The 27,559-nt window shown below is 39.0% G+C and overlaps 1 protein-coding gene across 1 annotated transcript; it reads left to right on the top strand.

Annotated features, from left to right (window-relative positions):
- The first annotated feature begins 10,381 nt into the window (after positions 1–10,381).
- Positions 10,382–16,238, top strand: dpt (dermatopontin). Its single transcript, XM_044128832.1, has 4 exons — positions 10,382–10,860; positions 13,714–13,839; positions 15,356–15,463; positions 15,591–16,238. The coding sequence occupies exons 1-4, from the start codon at positions 10,586–10,588 to the stop codon at positions 15,655–15,657; spliced, it is 576 nt and encodes a 191-aa protein (XP_043984767.1). The 5' UTR covers positions 10,382–10,585; the 3' UTR covers positions 15,658–16,238.
- Positions 16,239–27,559: the final 11,321 nt, after the last annotated feature.

Raw genomic sequence — 27,559 nt, 5'->3', positions numbered from 1 at the left:
TTTGCATCATGGATTTCACTACCCTAACCATATTCCTTTTTTAAAAACAGATTTCATAAACATAAATGTATTTAGAAAATTTAGGTTGGCATCTGAGTTTGAACTTATTAAACTTAAGAACAAATACTGTCAAATAATGAAAGAAACGAAGATTCTCTTTTCTTTCTATTTTTTTTCCAACAGAGAGCATACACATCATCAACAGTGAACAACAAAGACATTTAATTTGAATTTCAAATACCTCTCAAACCCAGACTCTGACTGTGGACTGATTATGTGCTATGATTCGATTCAAATAACACAAAAAGCTGTAAAAAAACAACAACAAAAAAACAAAACAGTGAAGTACGAGCAGAATGGATGTTACTCTTTACATTTGTGATCAAGCTGATGCTGCAGATCAACACGCAGATGTCAGATCTGATTATGGCCATGCCACATCATTAGCCGGACAAAAGCATTTTAAGTCGTTAAGGTGTGCCTCTATCGCTAAAACTAGAATATTTAAGACGAATTTAATTGTAAAAAAAAACAAACAAAAAAACAAAACTTTAAAGTAAGGAAATGGCAAACACACACATCTATGATTTACCTACTCATCTCCACGTTGCTGCGTGGTGAACAGTGGACACCCATGACTTTGGCACAGCGAGCAGCCGTCCAGTCCTCTGTGGTTTGAACACTCACAGCGTTGTCTAACTAGTCAGGCAGTTTGAGCAACAATTGAAGGACTGTGGTTGTACGGCTGCATTCTGCAAAACACACCACTCATCCTAAGTACAAACGTTAACAGGTTGTAGCTCTGCTTTTGTTGAAAAAAAAAAAAAAAAACATTATGTAAAAGATGGCTGAGCAGAAACTGAACTCAGACACACAAAGGCAAATAAGGAAAACAGAAAACAGTGAAAAAAATACGTTCTCCATGCAGCATAGCGATAGCAAATTTATCTAGAATCTGATTTGTGTTTAAACAAATAGTTATGAAGAGGAAGATGGTAGAGTTTTGTGGAGACAAACAAATACAATAACCTTTCTGTTAAGAGTTTCACAGCTGACGGCTCTCACTACACAGGAATGTTTTCTGTAGAGCAACTGAAACGCTACGGATTTAAAATTATGACGGCTAAAGAGTTGCTAAGGTTATTAGGCAGGAGAAAAACCTTTTCTCTGCACACAATAAACCCGGAAAGCCAGCACTGTCATGAATTGCGGTGGAGAGGATGATGCTGAGAACCCAGGTAGGAGTGAAAGAATGATCATCTTTAATGATGATGAGGAAAATACTCCAAACAGCACGAGCTCTTATACTGGTAGCAACTGGTAGGTATCCAGGCAGCACAGGCGAGCGGCAGCAAAAGTTCTCTCTGACATAAACAGCGATAGATAAGAGGAGGCTGAAAGAACAGAATCGACACACTGGTACGACAAGATGCTAAACGAGACCCGACATAGAACATCTTCTTCTTCTTCTTCTTTTTGTTTTATGGCGGTTGGCAAGCAACTTATAGGTGCATTACCGCCACCTTCCAGACTGGATTATGAACCAGATGTAAAACCACTATAATCTTCCCATAATACCTAGTAAAACTAAAAATGCTGCTGAACACTACATCCTCAGACGATTTTTGCAACACATTTCTAATATCTAATTTATTTTTCAAAGAACGTGGAACACAGGAGACATTAAATACACGGAGGGCAATCAGGGAACGAGACACACCTGGGAACAATCAAGGGGGAGACAGGACAACAGGGAGACTCAAAACACACAGAAACCTAAAATAAACACACAGAAGAACTCAAATCAACACAGAGGAAACCCAATCCCGACCAGTCAAACCATCAATAAGATGTATCAAAAATGGTCAACATGCTAACATTAGCATAACAAACAATTCAACTTTATTAAAAACTGTGATGTACCATCTTAGTGGTTCTAGTTTTATTTATTTATTTTTTGTTGTTGTAAAATGAGAAACTTTGCACCATCCTACGGCGGAATATTAGGGCCAAACAAAAAAAAAAATGTTTAAAAATCACAAGAATAAAGTCATAGTATTAACGGATAGAGTAAAGAAAATGATAATCATGACTTTATTACCGAATATGAGAATAAAGCCATATTGTCAGAACAAAGTTGTAATATGACTTTATTCTCGTAATCTTTATGCTACAAGTCAACCTTAACTTTATCCTATCATAACCTTATTCTCCAATATTGTGACTTTATTCTCACATGAATTTACTTTCATGATGTTACGACTTAATTCTCATTATTTTCTCATAAATTTACTTATTTTTTATTTTCTCAGCATGGCCCTAATACTCTGGTCGTACCATCCCTCCCATCCTGCCCTCGCAAAAAGTTCAGTGACTTGAAATTTTCCTCTGTCTTAAGTAATATCAACCAAGCTCACTCCAGTGGCACTGACTCGTTGTAAATGAGTTTTTAGCCTCCTTCTTCGCTTGACTCCAGTGTCTGTCAGAGGAGATAAGAGTTGCTGTGCGCGCGTTCCGAGCGTAGCCAACACACGCCCTCAGTTTGTGAGCAAACTGTGACACACGACAACAGCCCAACAAATTCATTTAAATGAGAAAGGGTTGTTCGTGGTGTTGGTGTGACTCTTATTAAGAGATTAAATGTTTATACTGTTTCCTTGCAGTAGTCCCTTTTTGCAACCTCTTGTAATGGAGGGAGGCACTGACACAGGCCTAAAATACCTGAGGCCTGGTCACGTTCTGGGCAATCAGCGCTGCAACGCGACCGTCACCACGGACACGGCCAGCCAAGGCTCAGACGCTAACCTCCACCCCCGGAGCAACCGCTGTGCGTTGTTCTAATGAAGCAGGGTGATTTGTTTTCTCCATGTTATTACGGTGGCCTTTTGGCTGCCCCCTTAATTTTGTCAGTGCAGCGCTATTAAACCACGAAGCTCCTGAGGGAAAACGCAGAGGGAGACTCCTGACATCCTCTCAGTTGCAGTTATCTCCAGTATGCCGGAGGTAGCTTTTTTTTTGTTTTTTTAGTAGCGGTGGGACTCGGTTCAATATTTTTTATTGACTTAATTGTAGGATCTGTATTTAATTAATCACAGTTAATAGCATTTTAATTAATATCGACAAAAAAGTAACATTTTCCATTCAAAACTTCCTTTTTCTTTGTTTTTGTGCTAATTGATTGATTAAAGACAACTGGGCTCAACAACAGTTAGTTTAAAGGCAAAGCTTTATGACACCTTTTATTTCTATACATAGTATTCACTTAACATGCTCCACATTCTATTCTTGTTTAAAATATAAATGTACATATTTTTCAAATTCTTTGTCATAGTACAGAAATTTGGGAAAGATAAAAATCAGGCTTTTTAAGAAACTAAAATGTCTTTGCTATGATCGTTGGGTGTTTGAGTTTGTGGGGGTCATTTGTTCTTCTATTATTGCTCGAATGGACTTGCCATACATGTTTATTCCTTTGTTTTTATTGTATTTAGTCTCTTTAATTCTTGTGATCTGCTTTTTGTGCCTTTGGTTTTTATTCCCTCGGGTCAGCTTTGTTCTTCTCCACTTGATTTGTTATTCCTTTCTTAGTCCTAGTTCAGTCTTTCTGTGTGTTTATTAATCACCTTCCCTCATCTTGCAAGTTTGTTCCTTTCCACAGCTGTTCACAATCACCTGATTTCCTCACCTGCATCCAATGTCATTCTCCACTCCGCCCTCCGTGCAGCACGCAGCTCTCTGGTCTCATCGCCCGGACCTGTTCACCTTGTAATTTTATTTTTTTGAAAGTTTTTTTTTGGCTCAAGTGGGCTTTGTTTGAAAGCGGGTAAAGAGAGAGAGAGAGAGGACATGCGGCCGGGATTTGATCCTGCGACGGCCGTGTCGACGACTAAGGCCTCCTTATGTTGGTTGTGCTTAACCCCTGCGCCACCACAGCACCCCTGTAATTTGAATGTTTATAAAATTCATAATGTTAATCCCAAATCCCCACCTGCCTCTACCAAACCCTTACGCAACGGTCTTAATTTTTCAGCTCAAAAATTGATGGGATAAACTTAAAAAACTGCTTGAAGATGAAGATTTATTTTTAAGCACTGAGTTTATATTTAGATGTGTATTCACTGTTTGTGAGAACTGCTCTACATCTGTGTCACATGAAGCTGACCTACTTTTGGCACCTGTGTACAGGTATTTCAGGACGGCTGGACTGCATTCCACCAAAGTTCCTCTAAATATTGTGGCTTTGCCTCAGGAACAGTCTGTTTAATGTCACCCCACATGCAACATTAAATAGACTGTGGGGAGGCACACAGCCACTTTTAAACCAAAAAAACAATCTTTTATTCGGTGAAAAATTTGTACTTTTAAGCCAAAAGCGCCAATCTTTGGTTTAGCATCCAAAGATATAATCACGTTTGTCAAGTACCAACATGGTGCTCACTTGCTTGTGTTTGTCTTGCTAAAGTGCCAGTAATTTGAAGGACATTTCCCTTCAGTTTAAGACAACATGACCTGTAAGTTTACAATGTATTGAAGCTGACCCATGATTCCTGCTATGGACAATATAGACCTGATTACCATAGTTTGGGAAACATCCCCATTTCATGCTGCCTGACTCACCTACAGATTACTGTAGTTTTCTTCAATATTTGAACATTTTGGGGGCTGGCTTTCTTATGGCTCAGCATTTTCTGATAGTTACAGGACTCACAGGTAGCCGTAGAGCTTATTTAATCACCTTGCAGCTGATCATTGACTGAGTTTTCAGCATTTTGATCATTTGCTTGGAGTTTGTTTGGAGCTTTAATGTCAAAGAATTTGAGATCAGTGTACCTCAGCAGTCTATCCTTTTCTGGATATATATATATATATATTTTTTTTTTTTTTTTCTAGTCAGCAAAGTATTTCATCAAAGAATATCTATGTTCTGAATTATACGTAAAATGATCAATCTGAGAGGAGTGTACATTAAGCAGCATGTAAAACATTTGCTGCCACTCGGCCTTAAATAGGGACCACCTATTTTTGTTTTTGTTTACAGAGTGAATGACCTCACTGACTTAACTCTGTGCTGCTACATCTTTATACTGTTACAATAATAACAGAATTACAGTAAATCAGCTTGCTTTGAATAACTTTTGGGTCTACTAGTACCATGGCACACTGTGCCGTTTCTTTAACAGGTTTGCATTATGCCATACTCTTTCTGCTTTTACATGATTGAGTTATAAGATCTGTGTAAGATCCTCCAAAACTGGAACATAGTTCTATAGCCTGTAACCTTAATTTGATCTGCAATTTAACTGCTTGCTCTATTCTTTAGTCTTCATAATGCTCTTTGTTCTCTAATGTTCTCCAACAATCTTCTAAGGCCTTTACTGTAATTATAGTTGGATTAATACTGAGATTAAATTACTCATCTTGGTGTTGGTGGTTAATATTTTCTAATTAGGTGATTTCTAAAGGCAGCTGGTTGCACTGGATTGCACTTTACTGGAAGAATTTTATTTTTTTTTTTTAGCAGATTTTCATTGCGAATCTGTTTTTAAAACGTGCCTTATTTTCTTCCACTTTGCAATAACACACAACTCAATGTTGTGTTATTACATGAAAGTGCAATAAAATGCATTCACATTTCGGATTGCAACCCGACAAGACATGTAAATGTTGGAGGAACGTGAATCATTTTGCAAGATCTTCAGAAAGCCTGACAGTCGCCTTGACGGATAACAAAAAAATAAATAAATCTCCCTTTCTGGAAGCTAATTATAAGAACATGAGGCCTTTGAACACGACTGTATTTAAACATGTACTTGTACACAGATACTTAAGGGGGGTGATTTAGTGATCTGGCTGCTTGTATGTACAGGAAGGATCTTATCTGACTCATGTGAACATCAAACTTTGTGGCGGAGCACAAAGGTGTTGAAGTTTATTGTGCACTTACAAGTCGAGTGGATGACTTTAATCTTTGTCTAAGTGCATTTGGAGATGTTACAGAAATAATTCATGAGGGGTCCGTCCAGTATTAGCTTGGTATTTTAAGTGGGACGCTTCCTATTATATGCTTATTTTGAGGCGGAGTATGGAAGTATGTAAAAGTATTTCTTCCTTTCTTTATTTTTTTCACCTGATGTCACGTGAAAGTGTCTTAAGAGGTGCAAGATGTTCGGTGAGGCCCCTCTGAGTGTTGACATGAAGCCAGCAGTATCTCAGCTCTGGGATTTACGTGACGAAAAGCAGATGTGCCCTGTAGTTTCTAAATATTTATCTTCAGCAAAGATGGGTATTCACTTATGCACAGCTGAAACGAAGAGCTCGAAACCGTCTCTCCGTTCACCTGACAGCAAGCGAACATCTGAGCTAGACTTCCTCCTGCTTGTTTTTGTGTACTTTGAAAGTCACGCCATGTTTTCATTTGCCAGATCAGCCGCATTTTTGATAGGGTTGGATCTCAGCAAGCCGATCAGGACACCGCAGTGGCGGCTTCCAGTTACAGGCCCGGCTTCCTCTGCAGCGTGATCTCCGGCTCGCAGAAGCTAGGATGTCAGAGTCAGATCAAAGTGCTTTTTTTTTTTTTTTTTTTTAATGGAGCCCTAAATTCTCAAATGGTGACCAGAACTGCTCTAAATAGAGGAATTTTAAATAGACGGCGGCAGCATCTAAAAATACCTCCCCCGTATCTGCTCCATTTTGTGGAACTCCTCTTGCAGTGACTCACAGACACCATTCTTTAAGCAGTGCTACCGCTTATTTTTAGCTACTTTGAGGATGATCTCTCACACGAGATCAGATTCTCGGGCGCGCAGCGATCAAATAGGTTCCTGCCGTCATCAGTCAACATGGAAACATGATTAGGAGAAAGGAACATCGTGGGTGAAGTATTAACGGGAGGTCATCTGCTGCTGCAGCTGAACGCTTCGAGTGCTTCCAAAGTGGGATGATAAAATGTGCAAATTACAACAGAGATGTTACAGTCAAAAAGGTAAATACTACACTATATAGAGTAACAGTGCTGACCTTACTGCTACCAAGCTAATATTTTATGCTTTAGGACAAGCAACACAATTTAATATGACTGTTAAAAGTGTAATTAAATTAAACTAACCTAATTTAATCTATTTAAATTCATCATCCAAACGACTTACTCAGTTGAAGAAATGAAGAAGTCTTTTGGATGGGGCAAAATGTCTTCACGAATCAAGAGAAGAAGTCCTGTTGCCTCCGACTCAACCATTTAGGATTGTCATGTTCTGGATGACAAAGAATCTACAAAAGCATATTTTAAATACACATAAATAGTGCCATTTTATACCACAACTATGCAACTATGTTACCTTCAGTTGTTAAAATACCTATGTCAAATATGACTAAAAAGAAATTTGACTTCATAATTGAAATTGGGCCTCTGTCTCTTCAAGAACGCCTGCTTTTTCTAAATCTCCGCCTTCAGGAAGTCATCACAACATCTCTTGTCCAACCTAAAGGTATTTTGGACAGCTAAATCGTTGCCATGGAGATTAAATGTGACCAAAAAAAATCAATGAAACACTCCAGGTATGTTGTCATTCTTATTCTTGTAATAAAATTCTAGAATTATTTATATTTTAAGAGGGAAGCTTCATTACTTCTCTGACCCAATGAACACTAGCAAACTAGATAAGCTAATGTTTGTTAGCTACTTAGCATCTGTAGCTAGCATAGCTAAGTCTTATTTCCAGGTAAAAGCAGTTTCTCAGGTAAAGATAACTTTTGAACAAAACAGAAAAGGGAGACTCTATTTTTAAGCTGAGGTGATTTAGCTTTACATTATTTATGTTACTGTAGCCAGCCTACATTTTTAAGTTGAAAGTCTCTTTATCTTAAATATTACCCAAAATCCCTCTGAGTGTAAGGACATAATGTAGAGCATTTTAAAAACTATAACAAAAAAGTAAAACCTACAATCTTAAGACCAGAAGGAAGAAAATGAACTCATCAAAAAATGACAAACTACCATGTTATCCTCTCTTGGTTTTGTATTGTGGGTTCTGCGGTCCCCCCCTTTTGTCTTCTCGTACTGTTTTCTTGGATTGTCCTTTTGGGGTTTTTCTTTTGTAGTTTGTGTTGCTTTCTGCTCTCAAGACGAAGGAATCATGCATTTGACACGACCGTCACCTGGATACATGTTGTTTATGTTGTGATAACTTTTTAATGTCATTGTTTTTTCTTTTTTTGCTAGGCTCACCATGTTAAAATGTGGCTCCTGCTTCTTATTTACAGCAATGCTAGCTAAAAGTTTATACATCCAGTTTTTTTTCCTGTTACAACTAAAACCTCCAATGTATTTAAATGAGATTTTGCGGAAGCAGAGAAGAAGGGGTGAAGAGAAATTCTTCATGCCTTTTTATGTTACTGTAATATTTGATAGCTGTGCTCGCATTAGTTTACTAGCTAATATGAAAGAGCTCATATATATTTCTCCTGAATAGGGGCTACTTTCAAGTTCACTCTGTGATGCTAACGCACAAACAAAGCATGAATAGACACTCCTGGCATTAGTGAACAATTCACACTCACTGACTCTAGCCTAAAAACTGCTTGTTGACTGATGTGTTTCCTCTTATATGTGTCAGTCTCTCTTTCTCCTTTCAATCCTGGTTGGTCATGACTTGTAATGTTTGACGTTCTTCTGCGCCTTTCTAATAACTTTCAAAGTTGCAATCTGCTGGTTTTCCTTAGAAACTTTTTAAACTACTTTGAATGTTTAATTGGGCGTACTCTTTGGTAACCAGGATCAATTGGAATGACGTGTGATTGAATTTATAATTTTGTTTTGTAAAGTACCTTGAGATGACATTTACTGTGAATTGGTGTTATTTAAATAGACTGGATTGAATCTAATTGAATACCCAAGCTTATTAGATGATAAGAAACAACAGCTACACTCTAACCAGTATTTTCAGTTTTAACTGTGTGCTGGTTTCATTTAACCTGTAGACAGATGGATGGTCTCTGAACAGTCAACCGTTAACATAAAGCCCGTCTACAGTTACTACCCTTCATGCTCACTCGGCGACAAGTCTACCTCATCAAAAGAAAAGATAGCTGACGGATCTACATGGGGAACTTGTCATTAGCACACCAGTACATGCTTTTAAGCCAACTCAACTCTTTTTGTTTAAAGTTCCCTAATTTGGTTCTTGACTGGTTTAGAGTAAATGGTGGTGCTCTATAAAGCCTCACTTGGAAGCTTTATCTTCCGCTGGAGGAAATCTTGCATCTTCTCCATCGAAAGACAAAAAAAAAAACAAGTTTGCTCCTCGCTTTAATGTTGGGCATGTCATAGCATGTCTTTGTTATATTCCTTTTGTCGTAGGGGAGCCACTTGCCACTCTCAGAACTAGTGAGAGTTTCTTGTTGAGGACTTTACAAAGGTCAGTCTGGCCTCAAAGCTGGTTAGCTTCTAGTCAATAGCAACAAGGATATCAACACAGCAATTGCCAATACTACTCAACATAGCTCTGGAGGCTGTCCAAGGTTTTTTTTTTTGTGTGGATGGAACGAAAAGGACATAGGTGAATATTTTGATTTAACTTGATATATGGCTGGGTTAGCCTAAACTGGATCAATTGTTCACTAGTGCTCCACCATGATTACTCATGACCAACTCTCACGAGAGGGTCATGGTCTAATTTGTGACTTCCACAAGAAAACTAACACTGCGCATCACCCTAAGCGTCCTGTCCCTACAGTAAAACAAGGTAGTGGCAGCATGATGTTATGGGGATTCTTTTCAACAGCATGGACAGGGAAGCTGGTCAGAGTTGATGGGAGCAGTTATTGCTTGGAAACCAGTTGGACGTCTCTCCACAAAGGAAATGATGGTTGATTAGTGCAACCAGAGCTAACTCTTTCTTGCCCCATGTTCTTCTGACTGAAGGACGGCTTCAGTGTTCCATGCACAATGATGCTCTTATCATTTGCAATTTTTTTGTATAAAGGGGGCTCACATGCAAACACAAAAAGTGTGGTTAAAAACTAAACCAACATTTAGACATTTCAGCATTGCCTGGTGGGAAATGCAAAAGTACTGTGAAGAATAATTACTTGTTGATTGTGATGTAATGGAACAAATTTAGGTAGTGATGGTCTAAACTATGAACTGAGCTGTTTCTTTCAACCCTAACTGCAGCTGATCTAATGTCAGTACAGTCTCGTCAATGTTACTGCTTCTCAGTTTCCACAAAACGCCTGCAAAGTGTTAAAATATTCACTCGGTAAAAGCCTGCCACATGAGGATTGAGGTGGTTACCACGTGAGCATATTTTTCCATTCAGGCAAAAGCATCACATAAATATCTGAATTACATCTAAACAGAAAAAGCATGTGACTTAAGGTAAACCCTTATCTGCAGAAAGACTCGGTGTGTGTTCTGCGACGCAGTCCACCTTAAAAAGTCAGGCCAGGAAACCGTTTGGAATTGTCCCGCGACCAGCAAATTACACATCCCTCCTGGATACGAAACATCTGGACAACAAAAGGGCTCAGAGGAGCTTAAAGTGAGACGGCTGTGAGACAGTACAGCAGACAGACTCTGGTCGTCGACATGAATCCTGCTCTGCTGGCGTCTGTCTTGTCTTTGCTGGCCACAGTGGCAGCTCAGCCATATGACCACTATGACATGGGCTGGGTGAATGGCTACCGCCAGGGCTTCAACTTCCAGTGCCCCCATGGAGAACTCCTGGTTGCCATCAGGAGCTACTTCAGTGAGAAGGAAGGCTCGGACCGACTGTGGTCTTTTGAGTGCCAGCCTGTACCTGAGAATCTGGGTGAGCCAAGCGACTGCTGGTGGGACGACATCAACCGAGCCGGATTGGAGTGGTGGGTACTGCCTTTCTTTGACTCCTCTGCTGGGTAGGCTTTTAGGTGCCACACACTGAGAGTAGGATGCTTGAAATTCAAATGTACGGATCTCCAGGGTGTCAGTAGATATACAGAAGAGTTGAGTTGAAGATTTCATATAAAACAATGATCGATAGTCATTTCTTAGCTGTTCACTCACTTTTAAATGTGTAATTTATGAGTGACACTAAGTAAAATAGATTTAATAAGAAATAAGGCATATTTCAAATGACCAAACCTAAAGTTGATGATTGGTGGTATAAATCCTGGGTTGGGACATGAAGTAATTGACTTTGTCTTGATGTTTGAGTTGATGAGAAGACTCAAATTCCAATTAATTGAAATTAAATGGAAGCTGAACTAATGAAAAACTTATGTGGAGGGATCTCACTTTTGATTCTGGTTAAGCAATTCAAACTGACATAAAAAATAATCTCCTTTTCATTCATCTTGGGTTCAGATATTGATCTAAAAATGTTAATTCTCTTTGGAAACAAACTTTACAAAGATGGCTCACTTTTTTTTTCTTTTTTTTTTAACGGAGGTTCAGCTGGGGCAGATACCTCCAAATCCGCTTTGCTATTACTACTAATACATTTTATTTAAAACACACTTTACATGTACATAAATCTCAAAGTGCTACTATCAATAAAACAATTAACATGAAACAACAACAAACAGTGACCATAAAATACAGCTTTAAACATTACTGTCCTGTTGGCTGCAAAGTTCATATGAAGTAAAATTTCCGGCTGTGCCCACCCAATGCGTCTGCACTGTGTACACAATTAACCTCCCAGTCAAAGGGTGGCGCCAAACACACGTTTTGGCATCAACACTTTGTTGTCGTTTCCCAAATAACTAGCTAGAGCTTCTCCTTGGTTAAAAAAGCAACAACTTTAGACTTAAAAATTGTAAGTAAGTCATAGCCCACCTTCAACACATACTGCAAAACAAAATGTTAGCATTTTTGCCCAGATTATCCTCTTCTGAGGTTGTTACAATTTTATTGATTTTTACATTGCCTTATTTTTAAATAGCTACGACTTTCTGGCTCTTAATACATGAAATGCAGCGTACTGTGGTGTGTGCTTCCCTTGTAAGGTTAGTACTACCAGCCCATGTCTTCTTGGCATGAGTATGAGTGGAGTTGTTTTAAGAAGGAATAATGTTTGCCTTGGGCCCAGTTTGACTTGTTCTTAGCTTTAGCCTCTGGTAACAAGTGCGAGAACATTTTTAACTGGTCACAATCTCTCAGCAGATCCCCAGTTAAAAAAAATATATCTCAATTACTTTTTTAATAATTGAATATTTATGAAATAAAAATATAAAACCGGTTGTTACACATTCGAGAATTGTTTTTGCCCATTTAAAAGGATTAATTTTAATTTCAAGTGTCATATTTTTGAGCCACAGACCTGTAAGTATTGAGAAAATTTGAAATAATTTGCATTTGCTTTGCTTTTCTAACTAAGTATGCAATTTTCAAATCTATTTTTGACAACAACAAACAAGATTAATGTTTAGAACACCTTTTTTTTTTCACAAGTAATAATTTGTCACTTGCAGACCCGGCTAGCAACCAACCACTTTTTAATAATTAACTCAGAAGGGATAAAGGATGTTATTGAACATATCAATGTAAATATGTCAGAATCAGCCACCAGGTTACTTTATCTCTGTAGTTAATTATGAAAATGATGCATTTAACATTAGTTGTACATTTATGAATAACCCTGAAGTGGCACCAGTTTGCAACGTTTTCTTTTGTCTCAAACTGAAATTGCATTACATCTTTTACACGTGTTCCTTTTTTTTGCTATCATAAAATGCTGGATTCCTTTCACTGTTTTCTCTGTCAGAGAAGCAAAGCAGGCCCTCCAGACCCGGTATGAACCAACATCTTTCTCCATTATGTTTCCTGGGAACAAAGACGTGTCCAAAAAATTCTAACATCTCCGTCCAGAGTCCTTTGTCAGAGGCCCATTTAGAAATCCTTGCACCGGATTTATGGGCCGTATGGTTTTAGACTTTTTTTTTTTCAAATCCTTGCTACACGGCACTCATAAAAATCGAATGGTGTTAACAGACTGTACGCGCACAATCCAGACCAAGCCTAGACGGTTAGTGGGTACATTTGAAATAAAAGGAAAAAGATACTTTATTAATTCCTTTGGGATTTTACCCGCTGTCTCTCACACAGCAGCACATAAAATACTTAAAAAACTTTTTTTTTTTTTTTAAACGAAGAAGCTGCTGTTGGATTTAAATGTGCATTTTATGCCGAAACCTAAAGTAAACACCTTTCTCTAACCATCAGTTCCACTGAAAGCGTTTCTAATTAAGGGATTTAAATGACCTGCTGGAAAAAAACACCATTGAAAGGAGGAATTGTAGTCTGACGACGGCGTGCTTCGGTCAAAAAAACCTAAACCAGTCTATATCTGCTCCTGATGACAGGTGTGGTTTGGAGAAAAACGCACAATTTAAATCCTAAACTTTTTCCTTTGGGTTAAAGCTTAAGTGAACTCAATGCACCACTTGGACTACAGTGTGAAAGTTTTTTTGTTTTTTTTTATTGCTGCCACGCCCGCCTGTCTTTATCATAGCGGGCCGATTGAATTCAACAGGGTAGAACACCGCCCTGCAGGAAATCACCCGGCCTGACTGAAAGCTGTCTTTGCGGTGATAAGTTCCTACACACGCAGCATATCGTGTTGTCTGGTTCTGGTACATCTAAGATGTCCTCCAGATGCTTTGTATAGGGCCAAAGCAAAAATGGAGAAAAAAACCCCCAAAACAAACTGTAACTCATAACTCGTGTCTTTGCAGGACATCCACGTGTACCCGGAATGGCCTGGTGGCGGGCGTTCAAAGCAAGTACTTCGAATCCACCCTGGACCGCGAATGGCAGTTCTACTGCTGCTACTACAAACGCCGCTGTCCGTATTCCTGCATGTACGTTCACACAGAGCTTGTTGAGGAAGCAGTCTGTCACTTTTGGCACCTTCTTTCTTGAGAGTTAGATGATGCAAATCGCGAGCAACCACAAGAGTACGGCGCAAAGAGCTGGGAGAAAAGGTTCATTCACATTCACAATACGTTCTAGACGAAAACAGTTAAAGCACCCAGAAGAATTTGCCATGTCTGGATGTGATATAGCACACATCCAGGAGTATAGCAGATGTCCAAGTGTATCAGGAGTTGACCAATACGCTTGAACTGGGAGTGTTGTGTTGTGCAACCATTTAGCAGAGTTCATAGTGACTTGCTATTAGAAGCAGTGAGGACATAAAGATGCAAAGGAATTTCTTGATTGGACCACAGAGCCTGGATCAGTTCTGTTGTGTAAAGATGGACGGATCTTGTTGGGCATTTCATTTCTTTTGTCTGTGATTATGTGATTTCAGAATTGAGTAGTAACTGGTAACATTTACTTGAGCAACTTTTTATAAAATATGTACTTTTAGGATAATTTTTTTTTTATTACACTGTACTTTTTACTTGCGTAATTTTATCACCAAGTATCATTATTATTAGTTGATTAAAATGTCTGGATACTCTGCCCTCTGCGAGTAACTTAACTGAATGAAGAACAAGTTTTCACCAAAATATTCACAGATTTTAATTTGTATTTATTTATTTCTATAAATTATTGTCATTTTGGTCCTTAAAATACCAGAATTACCACATAACCTTATCTTTTGCTCTGTCTGATTATGCAATTTTTAAATATCAAATGATTGATGTTTTGATCAGTTACTCAGGAACTGAGTAGCGTTTTTTTATCAAATACGTTTTTACCCTTAATGAAGAAACTTCATGGATGACTACTTCATACTTCTACTTGAGTAAAAATATGTTGAAATAGTGCTACTCTTACTTGAGTAAAATTTTTAGGTACAGGTTAAAACTCCTGAGTCAATACTTTCTGTTAAAAAGAAAAAGACAAAATTTTACTATTCATCTATTCTTTGCAAAACAACTCAAGTTCTGTCAAATTGAAATTAGAGCATCTGTGAGCATTGATTTTGAAATCTTCCCAAAGTTCCTGGATTAATGTCTGAGCTTTGACTGGGCCAATTTAACACAAATATACTTTTATCTGAGCAATTAAGGCATAGCCGTGGCTCATTGTCTCTGCTGTATCCCCAAAGCATGATGCTACCACCACCTCGTTTCACCGTTGATTTACATTGATAGTTTTCCAACATAAATAGTTCCTTGCGAGTAAGCCAAAACTTACTACCACTGCCAAGAAATAGCCCTACTTATATGCACCAGTTGGAAATTCTCCGTAACAGGAAATGTATTAATTGAAATTGTAAAAAAAAGAAGAAGAAGAGAGATTAAAGTACAATCCAGAGTTTCTGTTTGGCTCCTGTAACTCTCAGCAAAGTAAGAGCAGATGTTTGGTACCTGTAAATGTTGCACATTTTAAAAATGTTAAACAATCATCTGCTGCGTTCCTCAGGAAGACCGCCGACGTTCCTGAATACTACAAAGAGGAGGGAGAGATGGTCATCCCTGCTTATGGCTACTTCATCCGAGGGGCCCAGACCACATTCAGTGGAGTGCTCAGGTTAGGCCTAAAGCACCAACACAGTACAACCTGTTCAAATACAGCCTGGCCAGGAGGAAGATCATTTTGTTGTAAATGAGGCACACTTGTCGAACTGACAGTTTTTCTTCTCGTTCCTTTATTTCAGAGATCGGCAGTGGAAGTACATCTTGTGCAGACTGACGGACTTTGACTGTGAATTTGAGAATCTATAGACGTTGTAAGGAGTGTCTTATTCACACGCAAACATGTGAAAACGTATAACCACTTATTCAGCTATACCACAGTAACGACAAAGCATAAAAGCATTAAAACTCTTGTTTATATCTTTTCATGTAATAAATAGACCAACTTAAGGAATGTTGTCTTGTAACCACTCTTCTTTTTTGTATTGCTTTAGCATTAAGAGCTGATACATGATGACACAAAATGATACACAGTGAAATAAGCATCTGCACGGCCGTGGAGTCAAGAGAACATGTGAGCTGAACAGCTTTTCACCTGGGGAGGACTGTTAACAGCATGTTTTGCAAGTGTTTCCCAGACCGTAAAATGTTTATAGCATTTTGAAAAAGAAAAAAAAGAGAAACAAAAGTGCTCAGTGAGCTGTGTGATTAAGGATATTCTCTTGATGGAAAAATTGGAGCTATAGTTTTGGGTAATGAGGAGGAACTAGGCACTATGTGTGTTGCACCTACTTTGAATTGTTGCCAGACCGTTTCTTCGTGTATAACATGTTATGTTTGCCATTTTTATCCATGTAAAACAAAAGGAATAAAAAATATTTATTGTTAAACATGATTGTGTTTACTTTATGGAACTACATAAAAAAAATAAGTAAAACATTTATAAAATTTCTTTGCATGTCAGATGAAAATGATGCAGAGGAACTAACTATATGGGAAGTAGTGGGAGTTGTGGGAGAATGATGGGAAAGTATGAGCCTCCCAAACGTTAACTTAAGCCAATATAAGCTCCTTTGGGCTTAAGTTGGCTTAAGGTAAGCTTTAAACTGATGATATTGCCATAACAGAAAACAGAGAAGAAAAATTGTTAGTGTGCCTGCATACTTCTCCAAAGGGTTTGACATCAGGGATTAGGGTTTTGGTGTGTATCCACGGCGGTCATTGGGTGAGAGGCACACCCGTAAGGACAATTTTGGGAAGCTAATTAACCTAACGGTCATGTTTTTGTACTGTGGCAGGAAGACATGCGTGAATGTGGCTTTATCTGGGAAAATAAGAGTGAGTTATAATGCTGCATTGAATTTTCCTCAATAGCAAGAGTGAATTTTCTCACATCTGAGTTTAGCTAGTTTCAGATCCTAGCTTCTACTGTTAGCAATTTAAGCACAAACCTGTGTTTGTTTCTCACTGCTATATTGATCCAAACGAGGTTTAGCTAGTTTCAAATGCTAACTTCTACTGTTAGCTATTTACTTGCAATTTAAACACAAACCAATATATTTCTGGCAGCTATTTTGATCCCAACGAGGTTATACAGCACTTTGAGTGCTACAGGATTAATGTGATACAAACCATCAGAAGATGGTCAATAGATTGACCAGAGATTCTTTAAAACACAGTTTGAGATGGATAAAACCCTTCTTGTCTAACTGTGAACAAGCATGTCCGTGGCTTTATTTTTAGCGAAGAGGCCACTACAAAACTAGACAAGCACAGAAACATGAACTACAGAAAGTTCTGGGCTCATTAGAATGGACCTTTTCATTGGCTGATGCCCATTCTACGTAGTAGTGTGGCCGTCTCACAAACATACGATTCCCGTTAGCTAAGTACAGCATAATGGCAGTGCTGATACAACTTCTACACCTTGAATCCTGTCTGCTACACGGTCTTACGTTAGCTAAACAGATCAATATGCAATGTGTACTGTATCTGACATACACTAAAGATTTTATTTTAGCAGAAAAGGCTTTGGACTGTTACTCGTGTTAGCCACTCTAGCACCAAGTACAGTGTATGAGGCCTAGACACACTCAGACATTTGCCAACAAACAACAGGAATCACCCACTGATTTCGAAAGTAGCCAACAAAAACGATGAATGCCCGACTTACCCAGCCTTGCAAGAACAATAGGCATCAGTGATCTTGTTCACAGCATGTAGAGGGTGTGTGGATCTGCCGTTTTCCTCATCGAGCGAAAGCATTTTGCTGTGACCACAATGATGGAGGCATTGCGTGGCTCAAACACGTTGAGCTCGTCCAAAAAAGATTATATGAACTTGTTAGTTCATTGCAGTAGCTGATATATTGTGAAAATCCTGTAGAAATGCACTCAATTAGTGTATTTCTGACTAATTGAGTCAGAAATACACTGCAGAGAATCAGTCCAAGTGGAAGACGCCATGTTTACATGGAAACATCTGCCAGGCTTTGTTTGTGAGACTTGCGGCCACGTGGGATTTTCTAGGTTGGTTGTGGGCGGAGCTTGGTAAGGTCCATTTCATTGAAACTCTTAGCGATTTGAGAAACCTTTACTCTGCTTCTGCTTTGTGTCTTCCCAAAAATGTCTCCTTCTTGTGAGTCCTGTTAGTTTTACTTAGTCCTGCGTGCTGGATCGTTTCAGCTCGCCTTTGCAATATGTGAACTCGGACCAACAAGTACAGCCAAGATGTTTGGCTGCCATTTTGTCCGTGTTCTTAGTCCATTTGTTCTGGGGTTTGTTCACCAACTCAACCTTCCAAATCCATTCAAACTTAATGGTGTGGACTGGATAAAGGTCACCGGTCTCCCCGCGCCGTCTTGAAAGGGACAGGGGACCAGTGTAGCTTTCAGCTTTGTTTGTTTATGGCAGCTGCTGTCTCCAGGCTCGGGGCCAAACACCGCTGGGATTACACAGCTGTCCCTTAGAACGGTGGCCAGCGGACAGCCACACGCGTTCAGCGGCCTCTTGCCCTCAGAGACCTTCTATCCCTGTGAGGGAAAGCCTCCTTCCTGAGTCCGAAGATTTAGGAAGATTTAAAGTCCCGCTTTATCCTCTCCTCCCACCTACAAGTTTTCATTACAGCAAGATGAAGAATGATCCTTTCAAAACAATATCTACTCTGGCTGTAATTAAAGTTTAGAGGAGAAGCCACAAAGCTATTAAAGTCTCCTTACTGCAATCACTTTTAGAATCTGCAGTTAGCTGCCATGTAATTAAGTACTAAATATACTTTTATGACAGCAAAGCAACATGGAGAATAGGTTTCCAAACTCTGCCTTTTTTACCAGAAGCAAATGTTTTCATTGTACGACGCGTAAAAGACATATGTCACATACTTGTGAATTAACTACTTGATTAATTGTAAGTATAATCGATGGATTACTCGATTACTAAAGTATTCGTTTGCAACAGCCCTACAAGGATTTCATTCTAACGCCCGATTACCAGTTTAATGGAAATGTCTTAATGTCAAACTATCAGATAAATTCAAAGTAGTGCAGAAAAATGTGTACTTTTGTATTGGAGACATTTTATAAATGTAACACCATTTCCAATCACTCTTGGCAATTTTTGCAAACAAAAATATGGTAGTCATTTTGACAGAAATGTTTGGCATTCTGCATTCAGCCGTCCTAAAACAGCTCATAGAGTTGTTGAGCCGTTAAACACACATCTTGGACTCACTTACAGTAAAGACACCACTGAACATGAATCATAAATCCTAGATTTAAAAAAAATTATATTAGCCTTTAGACCCTAGAAGCTAAGTGCTGCTGAATCACATGAATAACTGATGAGCAAATATGAAAATCTCTATGAAACAAGCAGAAGTTTTCATTCAGATGTCATTAGCAGTTCAAGCAGAGAAATGTGGCTGCAGGTCGATCTGAGAACGCAGACTCATGGTAACCGATGATGCGTTGCTTGAATTCAGTGTGAGATTTATACATATGAACAAATGGTGTCTTTCAGAGAAACATGTAGGGGAGTCAACACTTTGTCCAGACTTTAGTCTATTGAGAAACAATTTCTTCCTGGAGGCGTGGACTGTGAAGTTTAAAATTTTACCCAGTTGCTAACATTTGCCTGTGACATATGTATTGTGGAGGTTCGCCACTATGAATCTTGCTTGAAATTGCCTGCGCTGTAAACAAGCATCCTCCACTGCGAAGAGACAAGTGCCGAACCAAACGAGGCAACTCGTTAACGTTAATTTAATGTTAAGTCAATATTTGGGACCTTGGTCAACCTGGACAGAACGGCATTGTCCACTTGCTCCGCTGCCATCGCTAAAACTACAAGCAGAATACAATTTGAAAACAGCCCAGAAAACAACGTCATTGTTCACAACTTTGATTGGCCCAGTAGAAATTCTACCAGAGACAATCTAAGTCAATGGAAGAAAGCCCAAAACTGTGCTGTAAGCAAGATTTGAATCAAGCGGGATAGGGCCAAGTTATTTTACTTTGTGTGAAATACTTTGAAGTACAAAACCAAAAAATAAAAACTTCAAATATGACTTGGCAAGGGAATCTTTTACTTTCACTGGAAGGCTGGACTGCAGCTTTTTTTCCAGGTTTAGGTATTTCTTAAATTTTCCCTAACATTCCTGTTTGTTTCTCATTTGAATAGTGCGGGATAAAAGTCAAATTATTTTGTGGAAAATCATTAAAAATATTTATTCATTCTACTACAATACAAAAACCTGGACTTTTAGGCAGGGGTTGTGCAGACTTCGACGTATAAAGGTGTGATTGGATGACCTATTCAGTCAGCTATTACAGGTTGACTCCTAGTAAGTTTTTAAACCACTAAATGCTATTGGCCCGTTACGTAAACCCGAGTGTGTGGAGTTTTATCAGCATTCATTCATTCTTTTATTGCAGGGACTTTGCCTTGAAGGTTGTCGTTCTAATCTACTGAGGTATGCGATCGCTTACCTGCACTGGCCTGCGAAATAAGATCCAAGTAGAGCTTTTGTGTTTGCTCCCCATAAGAGTAAATAATATACGCAACTCTTGATTTTTATATAAAGCACACGTAAAAAGTATTCATGTTTTTGTGCTTCTTTTCTTGTACAAGCAAAAACTTTATGTGATAGATCAACGCAAAGTCACATCTTGGAAAGTGGAAGGATAATAATACATACGCAAAAAAAGTGTGGTTGACTTATTTATTCAGGTTCTTCAGTTTGATATCCCGAAAGTATTTAGTTAGTTTGTTGTCCACGTTACAAAAAAGATAAAGCAAATTGTTTTGTAGTTTTCTTCCTGTTTGTAGTTGACCACAAACCAAACGTCTCATTTCACGTTAGTTTATTTTTATAGGGACCATTGTTGTTACACTTCAATATTTTGTAACCTCTACTTATTTGCAACTTATCTGATTTTGTCTATATGATCAGGGAGGAAATCTGGTCACATAAAAACAAAATGTGAACACTGCTGCAGAGGAACTAACGCTGCACAAGACGTGGTGGTGGCGGCATGCCTATCTTTTTGCAGTGGCGGGGAAACTGGTTATGGATGGAGCTAGGTACCAGGAACATTGGTAAGAAAACCTGTCGGCATGACAACACAGAATATAAAGCCTGGACTGCATGGAATACTTTAGATCAGCATAAATTCAACGTTTCACTGGCCCAGTGTTTGTAAAACGTTTTTATTTTTACTTTTTAATCTTTTGCTTCAACTGTACAATTATTTGCTAGTTTGTGATGGTTTATTATATAAAATCTCATGAAAATACGTGGCAGTTTGTAGATGTGGCATTACAAAATGTGTACAGGTTTTGACGTCGTGAGTGGATTTTGAAGCTTCTCTTATCGAAAATATGTGAAAAGAAACTCCATCCCAGTCCATCCCACAGTGACTGCTCTGTTCTCAGCCGGCGCAGGAGTGAGGGGAGTGTGTTTGGGATGTGTGAGCACCATGCAGTGTGACCCTGACCCCGCCCCAGGCCTGCACAGATAGGCTGTTTATTTTAGGGAGCCTCTGCACTCAATACCGCTGCTCTCACTTGTGGATAAAAACAGCTGCCTTGTTTTGTTTCTTGACAGCACGGGGGCGCAGCGCAGCGCAAACTCGCCACACAAGTCTTCAGTCTTCTTCACCGAACCGAACCGCTTCTCAAACAGGAGACAAAACACAGAGGAGCTGCCCTGGAAACATACGATGGCGTTTTAAAATCAATAGTCGGGTGCAGAGGTTTGATTGAAGGCAGATTATCCTCGAATTCAGACAAATTCTTATATGTTTACTCTCCCACAGCAGCTGTGTTTCAATGGACAGTACAATAACATTGAATTTTGACATTTGGAAAATAAAATTGGTTAATGAAGCCACGGCAATTTTGAGAAACGTCTTGTTTAAATAAAAATCTTTGTCATTAGGATGAGGTGGATTAATTTGGACGTATCAAATTGGTTTACTTCACAACAGAAACACTTTTCCACATCGCGTGATCGGCAACGGCTGAAAATTGCAATCAGTGCCTTGGAGATCTCCAATGTGTCGCTAAAACAGACACTTAAGGCGAGCACAGAAAAATCAGAGGCATCCATGAGTGTGAAATGCCAAGAGCTGGACAGAGTGAAGGCAGGAAATGAGACGCCACAACTGGGCTTTGAAGGGACCAATTTCTCTGACTACTTTCAGTTTGAAGTAATTGGCAGAGAGCGTCAACAGGAAGTCCAGAAAGCGAAACAGTATAATGATTCAGTAAGAGTTGAATTGGCACGTGTCTTCAAGAAGAAAGGCACTCTCAAATATCTGGATTGAGTTTGACACGCTCCTTAAATCAACTGAAAACGTCAGGTTCTTCGTCGGGTTCTTCGTCGGGTTCTCCTCTCGGAGGTTTGGATAGTCAACTCTCAGATTCAGGAAGAGCGGTGAGAAGGGTCCTGGAGGGGTGCGTGGGAATTCACCCAACTAGTCTACAAGTTTTGTGGACTTGGAGAAGGAGTTAAACCGTGTCCCTCGGGAAGCCCAGTGGGGGTTCGGGTCAAAGAACCGGGTCCTTTGATCTGAGCTGTTGGGTCCCTGTATGACCGGTGTCAGAGACTGGTCCGCATTGCTGGCAGTAAGTCGGGGTCGTTTCAACCTCAAAGACCTGCAGCTCATCACCAAAGATAAATCATCAAAATGCCAGTAGAAGAGCATGAAAATCTGCTCAGAAATCGTCTTTATTGGCATTAAATTCAGTGAAGTCAATAAAAGTTTAACCACTGACTATGGAGAAGAGATCAATCTGTTTTGCATAAAGATTTTTAATGATTTTTTTGATCAAATAAGAAGCTTGTTGCAAGTAAATGATGTTTGACTGTAACTTTACTCTTTATGTGCTTGTGGTTTAACTACACGGAAATATGAAACCATGAAATAAACTTAAGCACAAACTTTTTAAGTCAATAAAGCTCCCAATTTAACACAATTTATTATTGGCCAATAATCCAAAGAATAAACCTAAAACCATTTGGACGTGACTGCAAAGACTCTCTTTAAGTTTTATCTGTGAATTTGGCTTTGACCAGAAAAAAGTAATAAACTTTTATGATTTTAGTTTGTTTTTTTAAAAATGATGTTTGGACATTTTTTTGCAATAAGCTCATGTGTTTCTCCCCCCACAAAACATTCCTGTTGGTGTAGATAATCCACATCCACTCTCTGGAATTTTAATGGGGATTGTTTCTTTTGTGAGAAACCTATTGAAGTGAAAACTTTTGGCCACAGTTGGATGGTTGGATCCCACTTTGGGCCAGTGAGAACATATGGCTCTGGCTCTTTCTGGTTTGGTTCATGGGATCATTAAAGTTTAATTGAATTTTGGTCACATTCAGGCTAAAACCAAGGAGAATGTTAGTCTGCTGGTTTAACCCTTCAGGCATAAACCCAAAATGCAAAATGGTTTAAATTATAACAACACACACCTTCATTTTCTTCTTTGTAGATATTCTTTATTTGAAACAAGTGAATAATAATAATAAAAAAAACAGGACTACATGTACGTATCTATACATGCATTTATGCATGTAAAACACACAAGGATACAAAAACAGTGTTTTGCTTCTTAAGAATCAGTCATATTAAATATTTCAGAAAATATTTTGAAAAGGAGTGAGAAGAAGTATACACTTTTTAAGAAAAATTACCATTCCTTTATACAATTATTATTCCAAAATGCACCTATGTAGAATAGAAGCTGCAGAACTAGTAATAGTTTAACTTACTACATACAAAATAGCCTAGTCAATAAACATCTACTGCACCCGATCTTACATATGCAATTTTTATCTTACCTATCTAGTACTATCCCATATATTTTACTCCATCTTCCATATATCTATTTGGAAGTATTGTTACTTCTAAATAGCTTCATATTCCGAATACATTTATGTTTGTACTTTGCTTCATTTCTTGAGTCATACTGTCACTCCACAGGTTGATTTACTACCTTTAGTAACAGAAGGTACTTTTATTCAATATTTCTGATATATTCAAGCATCTTCTTTGAGAGCCAGTGGAGAAAAAAAGTGAGCAAATAATAATAAAAAAACATTATCTTCAAAATGATTCATTTTTTTTCTAGTAGGTCACCAAAAGTTTATGACTGATTTTAAAAAAGTAATAAATCGTTCATGCCCCTGGAAGATTTAGATTTCAAATCGTTTTATTCTCACAAAAAGTTTGTTTCTGAAAGGAAGCAAAGCAGGCGCAGTATTCTCCTCCATACCTCTTTTATTCATTTTATGTAAAAAAAAAATATATAAAAATCACATAATGTAATTTATTGACAGACTTTTGGAATAATCAATGGAAAAATCTTTCCACTGATAATGGAAAACATCACCTTTGGATTTGAATTTTTGTCCCACAAAACTTTTGCATGGCTCACACACTGCAAAAACACAAAATCTTACCAAGTACTTTTGGTCTGGTTACTAGAGCAGATGTCTTTGTACACTTGAAATAAGACAAGACTAGTTTACAAGGAGCTTTCCATCAAGATATAGAAGCTTGTTTTAAGTAAATAATCCCATAATATTCATTAAAAATAGCACAAGCAGATTATTTCATTGATGCTAAAAAAAATGTTTTCCCATAAGTGAACCTAGAAATTACTTGCAAGTTAGTTTTGTCAAATTCCAAGTGTACTAAAATGTTTTCACTAGAAACTAGACAAAAAATACTTGGCAATATTTTTTGCTTTTGCAGCGCAGTCCATCCATTCTAGCATGAAGAATGTGGAAACATCCATGCTAGCATCCAGCGTTCTTATCTTAAACTCGTCTTAGTTTTTATGTAAATATACACCAGTAAAAGTGGTAAAATAAAAAACCTGCCCAACTTAGCCACTCACTTTGGGCACTCTCTTAAAAAGCCATGATGTGTGGCTGCAGCAGCCAAAACTAAACTAAACTTAAAGGCAGCTTATAAAACCCAGCTATGGGTAGCTGCTTTCTCACTTTAAGTGCAGCATAAAGTGATGAATCCGGTGGCGTCTGCATCACGACCAAAAACCACCTTATGCCGACGTGTGAAGGCAGCACATACAGAAGCGACTGACCATGGAGGGACTCGGCGCAAACACAAGCGGGAGTAAACACGCGCCAGCCGCCTGGGGTGTGTCCGCCGCAGTGATTTGGGAGTCAGGTTTCACAGCTAATGATTCAGTCGCTCGTGTGTAGTGCAAGAAAAACAAACCTCTGAAAGATTTTCTGTTGACCTCAATCAATATATGATGGGGATTTTCAGGAACTAGAAGCAAGTTGTTTTTGGTTTTTGTTTGTTTGTTTGTTTGTTTTTCCCAGAAGATTTGTGTTGTGGATTTGTGTTTGTACAACCAACTTGGCTTCGTCTTGCGTTCTCAGTAAGAAGGTGTTGGATTATAGAAGGTGGTTTAAGAATAACAGCCCCCTTTACCCCCACCAACACCACCTTCTAGATGAGTGGGGCAAACAAAAAAAAAAGTGCGTGACGTGGGAAGGCGGCCAAAGGTTTGTGGGAACAAGAGGTGCGTAAGCTGAGCTTGGGGGCCTTACTGGTTCTCAGGCTTCCCTTTGCTTTTCTTTATTTTCTCTGCTTGCGGTGCACCTCCAGACAAAAGCATCATTATTGCTCTTGGATTCCTTTCCGGTGACTTCTCGGGTTTGACGCGGCGCTGAGGAAATCAGGTTGCTTACGGGCTGCGACGGAAGCAGCTAAATGGATCTGCGATGAGTTAGCCAAGCGTTGATGGTTAGCCACACGTTTGGTATTGTCTCTCTCATTAGCGAGGATGGGGCTTTTCGTTCGCATTGCCTGGAAGGCCAGAGATGTCTTTGTTCTGTTTGTGACGGCTGTTAGGGTCGTTCATCCATTTTACTGAGAGCTCAGCATGTGTCAACATGTGCCCCTCCTTGTTGTGTGGAGCTAACCTGGGATCCAGAGATTAGTGGCACTCTGAGGTTTTCTCATGATATAGAAAGGGCCTCACAAGGTTAGGATCTGTGCTCACGTTACACACACACACACGACCGTTTCTCAAAGCTGGCCTCCCTCACATATCAGATGCAAGGGAAGTTCTCAAGAATTTCTTAAGTATTGATCCTCAGCCAGAAGTGATGAAATGCAATCCTGATTCCACAAAACCCCCCCCACCAAAATAGCCCTTTAATTTGGCGCCACATCCAAAGCTTAAAATTAGACCTCAGCCTTAGTTTCACTAGCCATCGTCAACTGGAATATTTCTTTCAGTGTTTACATCGTGCACAACACTGGGTTGGATTGTTTAACCAGTGAGAGCACGCTGGTTCAAGGCGGCTCCTCAGGCCGTGCCACCCTGGGTGTCAGCCCTTATCGACCGTATCAGAAACTGCAGCCGTTTATCACACAGAAAAGATCTGTGCAAGTTCATTTCCACTAGGAGACAAAGAATCGGTTTTAATTTTTGTCTTTTCCGACACAAGTAGTAACCAAGTCATTGCTGTTGTTGTTTTCATGCATAAGCTGTCAATTAAAATAAAGGGACAAAAGTGATATGTGGGTCAGAACATCATACGGATGGGTTGAGAGCGGGTCCAAGGGTTAGTTTGTAAAATAGCTTAGTTTGGTTTAACCTATTTTACAAGTTAAAATAGTACTTTAACCTGTAAAGTAGAGCCTCTCACCCATCAGATAATGAGTTCTCATCCCAAAACCTGATATCTGTGATGTGAATAAAAAGGCTTAAACTTATTTCTAGTTTTTTGTTTGTAAAGATTACTCAAACCTAGGTATCATTTTTCTACTGTGCACAAAGTGTGGGAATCCTTTTATTAGGCACTTTAGCTGCATGTTTGACTCTGTGCATAATTAAAGTTTAACTTACTGTTGCTTATTTATGTGCTTCCATACGCAGACGTTCCCACTGCCATTCTATTATATCATTCTAAATGTTCATAATTTCATTTTGCCGATGACCTCTCCACAGATAAAGCTTCTTCATTTGTATTTTCAAACTTTGGAGTGAGAGAAGTGAGAATAATCAATCCGCTGCATCTCAGAGCTAATGCACCAGAGTGAAATGAAAGAAGCACAAAACGTTTTACAGTCATAAAATTAGACAAACAAAACCCCATTAAAGCCTGCAGGATGTTCGGAGGGCTTTTAAAGAGCAGCATAAATAGGCCGACAATTACAGCCTCTTAAAATACCCAGGATCCGTCCTTCTCGGACTTGAACATCCTGGACTTTGTCTTTCTGATGTCAACACATCAGAAAGACAAAGTTTCCTTTAACATACGGTTAAAGGAAACCGTACATTCTGGCTAGCCCTTCGTGTATCGCCTCGTCTTTGCAGCAGAGAGCCAGAGCCTCTGCAGGTGTTTTTGAAAGAAATGTGCAATGGAAAAGTACCCGGCTGCCAGAAAAGGCCGCGGCCGGCTCCTTATCTCTCTGCCCGGCCTTGGTTGTAACAAAGGGGAGACAAGGATAGATAAGGCAGCTTTAAACTTGCTCACTTCTCCAGCTGTGCTCGTCCACAGACGCAGGGACACATTTATCTTGTCTGGGATTCACGGACAAATGTACAGTAGACGAGAAAATACGACACTTAGCAAAAGAGGCTCCAGTTAAACACTGCAACAGAGCTCAGATCCACATAGCAAATCCACCTTTACCCAGTTTTATTTACAGCTCAAATTCTCGTGA

The sequence above is a fragment of the Gambusia affinis genome, linkage group LG10, assembly GCF_019740435.1.
Source record: "Gambusia affinis linkage group LG10, SWU_Gaff_1.0, whole genome shotgun sequence".
NCBI lineage: Eukaryota > Metazoa > Chordata > Actinopteri > Cyprinodontiformes > Poeciliidae > Gambusia > Gambusia affinis.
This window is presented reverse-complemented; position numbering and strand designations above follow the sequence as displayed.

What these genes read in the sequence shown, in the direction of transcription:
- dpt (XM_044128832.1), top strand. Translation starts at nt 10,586, where the DNA reads ATGAATCCTGCTCTGCTGGCGTCTGTCTTGTCTTTGCTGGCCACAGTG. An exon ending in AACCGAGCCGGATTGGAGTG is followed by an intron (nt 10,861 to 13,713) that starts GTGGGTACTGCC and finishes GTGTCTTTGCAG; the next exon opens with GACATCCACGTGTACCCGGA. An exon ending in ACATTCAGTGGAGTGCTCAG is followed by an intron (nt 15,464 to 15,590) that starts GTTAGGCCTAAA and finishes CCTTTATTTCAG; the next exon opens with AGATCGGCAGTGGAAGTACA.